This window comes from Melopsittacus undulatus, chromosome 1, assembly GCF_012275295.1.
Source record: "Melopsittacus undulatus isolate bMelUnd1 chromosome 1, bMelUnd1.mat.Z, whole genome shotgun sequence".
In the NCBI taxonomy this organism is placed as follows: Eukaryota; Metazoa; Chordata; class Aves; order Psittaciformes; family Psittaculidae; genus Melopsittacus; species Melopsittacus undulatus.
In genome coordinates, this window is record NC_047527.1 from 67,169,896 (window position 1) to 67,182,425 (window position 12,530).

A 12,530-nucleotide genomic window follows, 5' to 3' on the forward strand; every position below is an offset into this window, starting at 1 on the left:
AGAAAAAAAAATTAGGAAAAAGCCCGAAATAAGTGTCTGCTCTTGATATGAACACTAGCAGGCAAAGATTCACACCTTTCCACTGTTTCTAGAAAAGCTCTTTTATGCAGCTACACAGTGCAAAAGGGCTGGATATGCATCCTTGTCAAAGACCATGCAGTTTAGTGACAGTCTCAGCTGATGAGACACTTCAAGACCTGATCTAGTGCATTGGAGAAACATGGAAAAGGATGCAGAAGCAGCAGGTAGTTACCTAACACTACCAAGTCTCAATAAAAAAAATGACAAGCTGAGACATTTTGGCAGGCTTTCTGAATACCTAATAGGCAATGCTTGTGTAAACCGACCTGTAAGCGAGGTTAGTAAACCCACAGCAGAAAAAAAGGCACCCACCAAACTTTAGAAGCAGCAATCTTAGCTCAAAGCCCCTCAGACCACATCTGACTATAGGGTGCCATAATTAGTCCTACTGATTGTGTCCATTCACGTCCAGTATTTTATATATAGCAACTAAACAGAAGTGCTCGTGCCTGAGCCAGAATAACTAAATATTTAACTTATTGGAAGAGTGACTGCGTGAGAGTGTTTGTACCTATGGAGTTGCTATGACACTTAAATAAACACGTACTGCTTCCTCACAGCTGCAGAAACTAGAGGGAGCAAAACCCCAGGAAGGTCTGGCTGGCCCGCTTTACCACGGGATCACATTCTCGTATGTTTCCTCAAATCACTAGACCACGCTGACTGCAAAGGCAAATGCGGGAGCGTTTTCACACACCAGACAGACGCGTTTGTGCTCAAGGGCTACAGGCAGCAGCACCATCGGCGACTGTGGGAGAAGCGGTGCGCTGTCCTCCTCCCTCTCCCTGCGGAACGCACCGCTCCGGCCTCCCCCGGGATTGTTACTTCTCCATCCCCGCTTGTCGTTATTTCGCTATTAACCTCCCCCGTCCCCTCTCCCGCCCGTCCGAAGGGGCGGAAGCGGCAGACGGAGGGAGGGAACGCAGGGCGGGCGCAAAGCAGAGAGCGCGGCGCGAAGGACGGGCCGCCCCCGGCCCCCGTGTGCGCGGCCGGGCGGCAGGTCCCGGCGTGCCGCCCGCCGGAGCGGAGTCAGCACCAGGAGCCGGGGGTGATCGGGCCGGGGGCGGCGGTGAGGGGCAGCCACCGCCCCAACGGCCAGCGAGACCGTTCCGACCACCGCAGCGCCGGGGCAGTTACTGGAGGCGCCTTTCGGCAGTGTCCTCTCTGCGCTGCGCTGCTGCGGCCGGCGGAGAGCGGGGCTAAGGCGCCGGGACCCGGCGGGCCAAGGGCGAGCGCCCCAGCCTCGCCGCCACCGCCACCGCCACCACCACTACAGGTGGGCTCCCGGCTGCCGCCTCAGTAGCTCCCCCTGCCCGCCGCTCTGGTTCCCCACCTCAGCGGCGGCAGGAGGGGCCGCAGCACGTCCCGCCCTGCCGTGCCGGTGGCGGGCGGCGCTGCAGAGGGCGGGGCGGCCGGCGGGCGGCGCGGGCTGGCTCCCGGCGGGCGGCGCTGCTGCGTTGCCCTGGGAGGCGCCGCGGGCCGGGCGCGGAGCTGCGGGCTCGGGGGTGTGAGCGGCCGGGCAGGGCGCCCCCAGGATGCTGCGGTTCCTGCGCAGGACCTTTGGCCGGCGGTCGATGCAGCGCTACGGGCGAGGAGCCGGGCGCGGAGGGCTCGGCGGAGAGGGGGACGAGCGGGACGGAGGGCTCCGGGGAGCAGCCGCCGTCGGCTCGGGAGGCTTCCCCTCCTCGCCGCACCCCGGAGGGGTCACGCACAGCGCCGGAGCCCCCGTCCACATCCCAGCGGCCGGCGGCAGTAAGCCGGTGCTGCAGTGCCGCGTCCTTCTCCTGGACGGGACCGAAGTCAGCGTGGAGCTGCCGGTGAGTAACGTGCGCTCTCCTCCCCTGCCTGCGGAACGGCGCTTGCATCTCCCCTCTCCCCACCTCCGCATCGTCACCCCCTTCCTGGTGACAGGCACCTGCGAGTGCCCCCCGCCGGCTGCACAACATGCGCCGTTCTCCGAGCAAGCCCCTCCAGTTTCTTCTTCCCCTCCGCGGGCGTCCTCGCCCGCCCGCCTGCTTGCACCTGCTGCCAGGTGCTCGCCGTGCCTCCCGCCATGACCGCCGCTCCGCTCGCCCCCCGCTTCCTGCCGGCTACAGCTGCCTGCCTCCCTCTTCCTTTTCCCCAGAGCGAGCGTGGAGGTGGGCACCTGCTCTCCTCCCCCTCCGCAGCCAGTAAACAGCCCCCTGCGGCGATGCCTTCGGCGGCGCCGCTTCGGGGGGGCTCTTGTGGTGCGGGCACTACCTGTGTGTGTCCCTGACGGGGGGGAGAGGGGATTGCCCGCATATCCCGCTCGGCGGCACCGCCGGCCTTGAGGGGTACGGGAGTGGGGAACGGGAACTGGAGCGCTCTGAGAAGGAGCGGTGCCTTCAGCCTCCGCAGCCGGACCCAGCCCCACAGCACTTGTGGCGCCGGCGGGGAGAGCGCAGCGGGGCGAGGCCGGCTGTGAGGCGAGACCGCTGTGCGCCCACCGCGGCGGGGGGCGGCCGGGGCGCCGCCTCCTCGTCTCTTGTTTCTCTCCAGCTCCTCTGCCGGCGGCAGGAGAGCGGGGCTGGCCGGGGGGGCTGCGGCGAAGACCCGCATTGCCTGCGGGGTGTCCGGGGTGCTGCCCCTGTCCCGGGCAGGTGTCCGCTCCGTGAGGGGAGGGTCCCCCGTGTGCAGCGCCGCGGTCCCGGGTAACCCCTGCTACTCCGGGGCGGCCGGACCGTCAGCGCCTCAGGCGGCAGGGGGACGGGTGCGCGAATGGTGCCGGTGCTGAACTTTTCCCCCTCCTGCTGCCCTGCTGGAGGAATGAGGAAGGGCCGGTGTCGGCCTGCTTGGTGAACTTGGGCCGCATTTGTAGGTGTGTTGGCATCCCCGGAGCCCGTTGTGTATCCTTCTGTCTCTCTTAAAGGAAGTTGCGCGGTGTATATTACTAATATGCAAGAGTTTGCGTTGTGCCAGACATTCATTCCCCACAGCTGCTAAATACTTGATACGCGTCCTTTCTTGCCGACTTTTGCTCTCCCTCTTGAAAACCAAGCTTCCCGTGAAATAGGATGGAAGTTTATCATAATTGAAAAACGTGTAATCTTCTTTCTATTCCAGCCCAAATAATCACCAGCCATTAAGGCTGGTCTACAAAAACAGGTGGAGAAACTTACTAATAATGAGCGTCACAGTCTAATAAATTCCAAGTTAATTTATTCTCCAGTAGTGTAAAGGAGATAGTTGGGTTTTTTTTCATAGCACTTTTTGAATCTTGTTAGGTGCCTTTTATATTAATAATTATCTGTGTATATTGGCATAATTTCACTAAAACGTGGGGTTTGGCAACCCTGTGATTTCTGTTTAAAAGAAACTGAAAAGATGGAATAAGACTCTTACAAGTGAATGTAGAAGTATGTGAATAGAGCCATCTAGAGATGCTTGCTGTAGAATTGTCTGGCCTCCCTTACCTTACAGACTAAATTGTGCATCTCCAGATATTGGAGATGCTAGTATGTTTCCTCTCATCACATCTCCTTCATAACTTGCTGCAGTCCTACTAGCATCCTGTCATAAATCTTTTCTTAAAATGACATGATGATGTTATCAGCATGCTAAGGATTTACTTATAGAGGTCTTTGTAGGTAAGTTCAGTAAATATTTTGCTTGAGATTATACTCCTTCTGATTTATCAAGAGTTCAGCTTTTGTTGTAGAGCATGTTTAAGATGATCTGTGGGTTTGAAGAACCAGAAAATGAGGTGATGGCAGTCTTTGTAGTCCTTGAGGGTTGAAAGTAGGTGGGAGCATCTGCATGGTCTTGCTTGAATTTGACCTCCAAACGAAGCCTAAGCTGCCAGTGTTTGCAGAATGTGAGCTGCACATGTGCTGGCTGTAGTTCATTTGTCTGAAGATGGGGTAAGAAGTTGGTATTTTTTTTTCCACTGAAATATCTAGACTGGTGGAAGGCTCTGGAGCACGTAATAGCTGTTAATATTTTCAGGATTAAATACTGTTCTGTTGAATTACATATCTGTTCTTCATGCTTTTTCCCTTTCTTTCACAGAAAGTAACACCCACACTGAGAGTTAGAAAAACTGAAAGAGGCGTTGCACCATTTATAGCAGTTCATCAGTAAAGTTTCTCTGAGCTTTGCAGCTCTAGATTTTATGGCCTGGAACAGAACGTGCTTCAAATGCTCTGAAGTGGTGTTACAGGACCAGTTAAGCTGAATGAATCAAGTAGTATCTTTTCCATAAAAAAGTAAATAGTGTATGATGGTTTCTCTCAATTTCAGCTCAAATCTTATGGAAAGGGAGGGAATGTGAGCTTCATCAGCAGTGAGCAGCTTATGCATAAAGTCAAGTATGGAGATAATTGCAGAGGACTTTACTGTGCTGCTGATTGTGTCTGCAAGCACTTTTCAGGAGATAACTGGCATCTGTAAAATGTGCTCTTTTTACTACCGACTAACATTACACCCAGGTTGTCTTACCAGTGGAAAAAGGAACTTGTTGATACTAGGACATGATACTCTTGAAACTGCAACTTTTTAGGCTGCTATCTAGGGCTTCATTTAGTAGTCATTGAAAGGTTTATTAGATTTTAAAGACTACAGGGTCTGTTTGTTTGGAAGAGTGACAGAAAAGATGAGACTGATGGAAAAACATGTAAAAAAATGGTTTAGGCATTTTTGTTATCCTTTTCTTTTTAAAAAAATATTCAAGTAAAGCTAAATCCTTGAAATTTTTGCCCAGGTTAAATGTAGCTTGCCCAGCCACAGTGTTTTCTTATATGTGGGGGCTGATGGAGTTGGAAAAATAAATCCTACATCAGTAAGTTAGTAACTGTGTTTGGGGCTAACATTTTCATTTGTGAGATAGTGTCTGTGTTGGAAACTGCACATCTAGTATGCTCTTGTCTGCTCATGCTGATAACAGAAATAAAGATCTACCCTTCTATCTTCCCTTCTAAGGAATCCTTCCTTAGCTTGTTCTTCTTTAGGCTGCATAGCAATATTGTGACCACTGTCACTTTTCTTCTCTATTTGCCTTTCCATGCCCACTTCCTTCTGGGGCATGTGTACTTCATTCGTTTTACTGTACGTCCTCTGCCCCCAGACTACCTCATCTGCTAGCCTGCTGTCCTGCGAAGCTTTCACTTGTAGGTGTTCTCTGGTTTCCCTAAACTTGTTTTCCACCCAGCTGTCCCTTTACAAATGTCAGCATAAAATTACTCTGAGCACTGTAGATACCACTGGACAGTGGTTTCTATACTCAGCTTCTTGCATGAAATTTCAAGGATTGCTTAATGAAGGATGCTTTTTTTGTTCACTCGTAAGGCAAGAATTGTGTACTTTGAAAGTATCCTTTCTAAAAAGGATAATGCACTGGGTGGCTTTGTAAACCCATGAGCTCCTCAGGGCCCTGTTATTGAATGTGAGATGCTATTAAGGTTGGATCTGTTGTACAGGAGTGAGTGGCAGTTGACCAGTTCTGTTGCTGTGGGGTGATTTCCCATGGGAAGGGGAGCATAAATGGTGCCATTACTTCCTCTTGACCTGATGTCACATGTCTGCACATTTGAAATCTGATTATAAAAATTGATGCAAGGAGAAAAATACTTGCATTGCAAGCCATCCTTTCCTGCCTCTCACACAGATATCTGTGTATTTCTTTTTACCATTGAGAACCTATTCAGTATCTTCTATGTTGCATCTTCACTCACATAGGAGACTGTTACTTGTTCAGGGTTTGTAACTCAGCTGTAGGTAGATGGAAGGCCACTTGCTCACTGCTGTCAAAGTGATTCTGCCTCTGTTTTCTGAAGGATTCATAACTTTAATGAAAGATAACCTGGTTATGGGCAATGTTGTATTCTTATATAAAGAATGGAGGGTAAGATCATTGACATTTACGAAGCAGTGATGATGCCTACTACTTAATACGTAAACAGAACAGACTGTAGATGGCTTTCAGATGAGACCCAAAAGTCGAATCTTTGTTGATTTTCAGGCATGGCTGTTGGCATTTCTAAATCTGGAGTCTCTGATTTTTAATTCAGTGCATCTTATGAAAGCTTAAAGGAAGGGTATGAAAGATGGCTATTCAGTGGGAGTGTCCAGAGGAGCAGGAATTAATGTCCCTTTTCTTAATGCCACTGAAAACAGTATTCTGTGCTAAGGTGGGGGAAGGCAGGAGGGGAATGAACACAGGTAAGGTGTTCCTGGGCTTGTGTAATGTAAGTGGGATAAAAAGGAGCAATGATAAGCTTACTCTATTTGGAAATCCTCATCCTGCAAAGCAGATACAGATTACCTTACATTTCCTGTGACATGAAGCTACAGCAGTCAATGTGTTGTTATAAATACTCCTTTCTAAAAATCTTGCTCTGATAAATTTCTGTGCTGTTATGAATGTCATTGCAAAGAACTGTGTGATGTATTCAAAGAGTGATGTTTAATGATTAAACTAATGAACAAGTAAACTATAACTGTTCAAATCTGTGAATTGTTTTCAGATGGATAGCTTTTGTGCTGTTTCTTTGCCTTCCTTTTGATGTATCTTTTTTTTTTTTTAATAATTGTTTCAGCTGCTATGGAAACACTTCAGGATAGTAAATATTCTTCCCTACTCTTTTCTCATCTCTGGTCTTCTATTTGTTGTATTTTTTTCTTGCTGGAGTAACATGACAATAAATCTGTTATCTGGCCTCTATGCTTACATCAAAGGTAAATGTAAAATTAACTCTTGAGTAGTCATCCCCATCTTGCAATTATTGGTTAGTCTATTTTATTTGATAAAATTATAAATACTGGGAGAGAAGTACAACTCATTTTTTTCTCTCTTTTGCATCACATGTGATTTCCTAATAGCATTTCAGGTATATTGACTCTAGAGAACTGCACTAGTACGCATGTAGACACTGGGATTCAGGTAATTCTCTGGAGCCTCCTAATTGAGGAGTTGCCTTCCACCCAGATAGATAAATTACATGAGATGGGGAACAGGACTTTTTATTAATTTTTAAAGCTTTTGTCACTTACAAAATTGATAATACACCTTCTTTATGCAGAAACTACCTTTCAACAACATAAAATTAGAGTTGTTGCTGGAAGGCATTAAAAGCATATTTGCAGCAATGGAAATGCCTCTTAAGCCGATGAAGTCCTGTGGGCACTAGCACCTGTAGTCCACTTCATAACAGATCAAGCCCCCTTTTTTAGAAGAGGTTGGGTATTTTGCTTCTGCAGCTCGTGTTGAAATGCTTTTTCATTACCTTGCAGCTCAGATCAAGTAACTGTAGCTGCAACTCAATGTATTATCTTCTGGCAGTAGCCTTTAATTATGTTATCTGTGTAGAGTATTCATAGTAGAATCACGTACAGAATCAGGGACATACACAGCCCCAGAGAAATAGGAGTGAGATAGGGTATGAACATGTGACCGCAGCTGTGCTTCAGAAATGCAGTGTTAGGTTCCGAAGACAGAAAAGGGAATTTTAGTCCCTTCATGTACTCACCAATCATCCCAAATAAATATACAGCAGATAAAAGACATTTCAACACTACATTGTAGAAGAGTGAGACAATGGACAGCGTTTTGTTTTGGCATGTTAGTTCCATTAGTTATTTATGGAAACCAAAACCATTTCTTAGTGCAATACAGATTGACAGGATAACAGGATTGCTGCTATAGAGAGTTGACAACCAGTGAGGGGGAGAAAGCCAATGATGGCAGTAGTATATAGCAAAACCAAAAGTATCAGCACCTGGTACTAATTCTCTGATGGAGAGCTTATGTGTCTGAAGAGATGAGAAGATAAGGTTGTTGGATGCATTCTTTCAGAAGCCTTTTCACAATGGACTAGAATGCAGCTATGCTTAGGAAAGTAATCATGTGCAACCTCAGTGTGGCTGGGCATCTTGTCAGCACAGAAATTCAGTTTGGTAGCAGCTGTTTGCAGTAGGTGTAACTATGTGATCATAAATGCCAGAGAAACCCTGAAGACCACCATGGATTTGAATGGAGATGCTCTATAAGCAGGAAACTTTCAGAATAGTTAGAAAATAACTATTTTATTTTTTTTTTTTATCAACAGTGAACACCTATTGTGTTGGGTTTTGTTTTGTTTTTTTCCCAGTGGTTGTGTTCTACAGCAAAACTGTAGTTTTGGGCTCATAATAGTGGTCCTGAAAAGGAAGAAGAATGGGTATGTAAAAAGATCCTACAAGATGGGAAATAGGAGCAAAGAGACTTTGGAAATGCAGCCCCTATAGAAGGGCAAACAGAGGACAAGTACTTTTGGATAGCAGGAGGTATATTGTCTATCCATTCTTTCTGAAATTATGAGGAGACACATGTCTCTTGCTTCTCTCTGCATGCTTTTCTTCATGTGCTTCCTTGTGCTTCTACTTGTGGTACCTCTTTAAATATCTTTTTGTCCTGTAACTTTCTCCAAGAATCTGGTTTCATTTAGTGTCTCTTCTTGTCCAAGCATAGGTCCATTTCCCAGTTCAGGGCTTCTGTTTTTTAAATACCCAACCATTTCCACTTACCCTTCTCCTTTGCAGTCTTCTCCCTAAGCAATTTTCTATACTTTTTCTGTGTGGGTATGGTCTGTATTATTACTAGCATGATACCTACTGATTTGGGTTTTTATTATTATATTTATTTTTATATGTAAATGAGAACAGATTTCGTTTAGTTTTGTGGGGTTCTTTTACCCTACTCTGTTTTTCCCAGTCTATAAAAGCAGTTTTCTTTGCCTGCCAGAAGCAGCTACATAAGCTGTGAAGCAGTTCACCATGAAGGATCTTTTCTGGGAAACACTTCAAAGAGCACTAGAGGTCTGCTTCCTTCTGGATTGGGCTTCAAGCATAGTTCTCTGTCCCATTCCCTCCTATCAGTTTAGGTAATTTCTGTGGTTCTCTGACGTCCTGTTCCTTCCCAGTTCAATTACATTTCCCAGATGTGGTCAGGGGTCTATGGCTAGTTCAGCAGCTCATTTAGTGAGCTCAACTAGCCAAGTGCCCTGTCTGTCAGGGCACAAATAGTGCAGGTGACCACTTGTCCTGACCATTCCCAGTTGCAGGGCAGATATTAGGGGAACATTGGTAGTGATTGGTGGAAAAGTTCATTCAAAGGTTAAACCTCCTTGCCTTAAAATTGGATGTTTTCATATGAGACAACAAAACTGGACCTGAAAACTCAGATGGTGTGGAAAGGAGGTTGAGTGAAGAAGGGAGAACATACTTGTATTTGAATTTGTAGACCCTGTGCAAAGTAAAATGTAAGGATAAGTACAAATAATTTATTTTTTGCTAGAAGGATGAAGTTGACAGCTGTTAACTGTACATACAGTGTTGCTGGGTCACTTAAGAAGCACATGGGTTTTTTTAAGTATTTGTTTTCTGATGTAGACTGTGGTTCTTCTATTCTTTTATTAGATGTTCTTTTCTTTCCGCATTAGAAATAAAAGGTTTGGAGTGTATCGAAGTGTTTAGAATGACCATCTGCTCTTCATTTGACTTGCTATTTCCATTTATTCCTATGCATCAATTTAAGTATGTCCCAGACCATTAGGTGTATAGCAGTGAGATTATTTTGAATAGTTGTTGAAGTTCCAAAGTCAGACTCCAGCTATGAAGCATGAAAAAATACTAAGGATTAATTTATATTATCTGTTTTTGATTTGTATAGATTCAGGTTATTTCCCTTCCTTGCTGTTATGGAACCACAGTTAGTTTATCCAAACAAAAGACCAGATGCTGTCTTTTTTTTAGTATACCGATAAGCACATTGAATTGAGATGCTACTGCATGTCATTATTTTAATAGATGTGGTACAGTTTATATGATAGACTGGAAATCCTAATAGATTCAATTAAATGTTTGTGAAGTACAACAAGTAACTCTACACAAATATGTACAGAGTATAGGTCTTTAGAAGAACTCATATGAACATACTAGTGTCAAATATATGATTAGAAAAACATGGTGCTATAACTTAAGAATTGTAACCTGTAATTAAATTATTGTAGACTGCAACATTATTTCACGGAATAGCTTATCCAAGGATGAATTGTGTTGTAGCTGATTGAAAATAATGCTTTTCACAGTAGTTATTTGTAGTACTAGTAATTGATCTTGCTTGTTGTTTTTGTTGGTGGTTTTTATATATATACATATTTTTATATACTTTTAAAATATACATATTTTTATATATACATATTTTATTTATATACATATATATGTGTATATATGTGTGTATATATATATTTATATAAATTAATGTAGACTTGAGAGGAATTTTGTAGTTTAGCAGTCCTGGTTGGGAAAACAATTTATTTTTCTGCCTAAATTGAGACTAAGCAAAAAAATCACTTCCCATTTTTATGTCCAGAGTTTCTTACTGTGTAGGTTTCACTATGTGAGGTCTTGTAGGTTAGATGATAAGGAATTTCAGTTGACTGTGTTAAGCTTTAGCATTATTCTAGGGTGTGAACAAATCCTCATTACTGATGGAGAAAATAAAACACTCTAACTGCATCACATCTTTTTTGTTGGTGTTGAATGAAATTGTTGAATGTTCTAATGTTACCTGCTTTAACTGTGCAAGTGAAGGCTTTCCTCATTTTTGGAAACAAGGAGCAGTTCTATTAAGTTTTTCCTTCTCCCTTGCTCTCACCCAGAATTGATTGAGACTGTCATTTAAATAAATCTCTTTCATACCTTGTTAGTGGTTCCCAGAGCTGTGATATGGTATGATTTTAAATTGAGGGCTTACATTTATTTAAAAAGACCAAACCCAAACACTTCAGTTTTTATAAGCAGATCTGAAAACACCAGTACTCTGTACAATCGTTGTGTTGCAACAAAGATCACTATTCAGCAGAGATGCAAATCCTCAGTATGTAGGTTTTATATTCAGGCTACTTACTGAGTAGAAATTCTTCCCGAATAATGAACCTTCCATGAGTGCTTTGCTTTGAGAGATGATGAATGATGAGTCTGTTATCTCTCTGAATTAAGCAAATAAGTGAAGAGTGGTGTTATTCTTCAAAATAGGTCATATCACAGGCAACACCCTGGAAGTGTAAAGACCAGTGGGCAGTATCCACTCATGTGTACAGCATCTCATGTTGCGATCTTTGGATGCAGATGTATACCTATGTGAATTAAAGCATCCTGCTATAGCTCTGTGGAGGAAAGAACTGGTTTAATAAAGCAGCAGTGAAAAGACTTTTTTTCTTCTCCTCCTTCTTCTTTTTAATTCATGTATTGGGCTTGATTTAGATATTTTCTTTTTCTTTCCCTGCTGTTCAACAATGACGAGAAGATGGCAGGATACTTTCTTCTTTGTTACCAAAATGCCCTTTCCCTGAGGAGTAGTGTTCCCAGGGCTGCTCCATGACAGCTCCTGAGCCTGAGTCTCATCTGACAAGGCCACATTGTGAGCTGTGGTTTGGAACCGTAGGTGTAAGGTTCACTCTGCGTGTGCTTAAGGTCAGTCTTACAAAATTCATTCTGTGCACAGCTCTCAGTGGCATGTTGGAGTTCTGCTCTTGACTTCTAGTTAATTAGAATATGTTAGTTTTGATGAGTTTTCTTTACTGCTTACTAAGACAGCTGGGATTGCTGATTCCTTTTACAGAGGCCAGTGAAGCCATTAAAAGTTAACTGTAGCACTTTTCTCCTTCCTCTAAGCTCATTGCTTAACCTATCGTCTGTCTGCTCTGTTTCCACTTCTCTCCTAAGGTGATATTTCACAGTTGGCATTTGTCTATTGAATCATAGAATAGTTAGGGTTGGAAAGGACCTTAAAATCATCTAGTTGAAAAACTTGTAAAATAGGGAATGAAACCCTTATTTTCAGGTGTGAAAATAGGGGAACCTTTGGACCATCAAAACACTTGCCACAGTACTCAGATTGTTGCAAACAGTAGGCACTTGGAGGGGAAACTTTTTTTTTAACTGATGGATTTTGGTAGTTCAGGAAAGGTACTTTAAATATTTTAGGAGGTCAGTCTATGAAGAAATAATCTGCACAGCAAATATTTGTGTAGTAATCTTAAATTTAGAATTGGAATCAAGGTTGCTCTCTGTCTTCACTTTTTCCCCTTGAATTCTCAGAGCCATCCCCTCTTTTTTTGGCATTGTTAACAGTTGCTTCATCCCCCCCCCCCCAGCATGTCGATGTGCAATTCGCATTATAAATTTATCTGATAGTAAAGCCTTTCTGATGCATCAGAAGTTTACAAAGTATGAGTTTGAGCATTTGTCTGTAAATTAGCAAAAAATGGACTGGAGTTGATGACTGTGTTTGCTTCAGGGAGTGGAAAATAGAAAAAGTCAGTGCTGAGAAACAAAACCAATTGGGTTTTGTTTGCTGCTATTGAAATTTGCTGGCAGATATTCTCTTTTTACAGTTTGCATGCTTGGATTTTGATGTATTTTCACATTAAACACCCAGCATATTTTTGTTT

At 44.2% G+C, this 12,530-nt stretch overlaps 1 protein-coding gene across 1 annotated transcript in view; it reads left to right on the forward strand.

Annotated features, from left to right (window-relative positions):
• Positions 1-1,549: 1,549 nt before the first annotated feature.
• The window catches only part of EPB41L4B (erythrocyte membrane protein band 4.1 like 4B), an 82,198-nt gene continuing 71,217 nt past the window's right edge, over positions 1,550-12,530 (forward strand). The window contains exon 1 of the mRNA XM_031052878.2: positions 1,550-1,898. Within this exon, the coding sequence (XP_030908738.2) occupies positions 1,617-1,898 (282 nt within the window). The 5' untranslated portion in view covers positions 1,550-1,616. The remainder of the gene's footprint in view (positions 1,899-12,530) is intronic.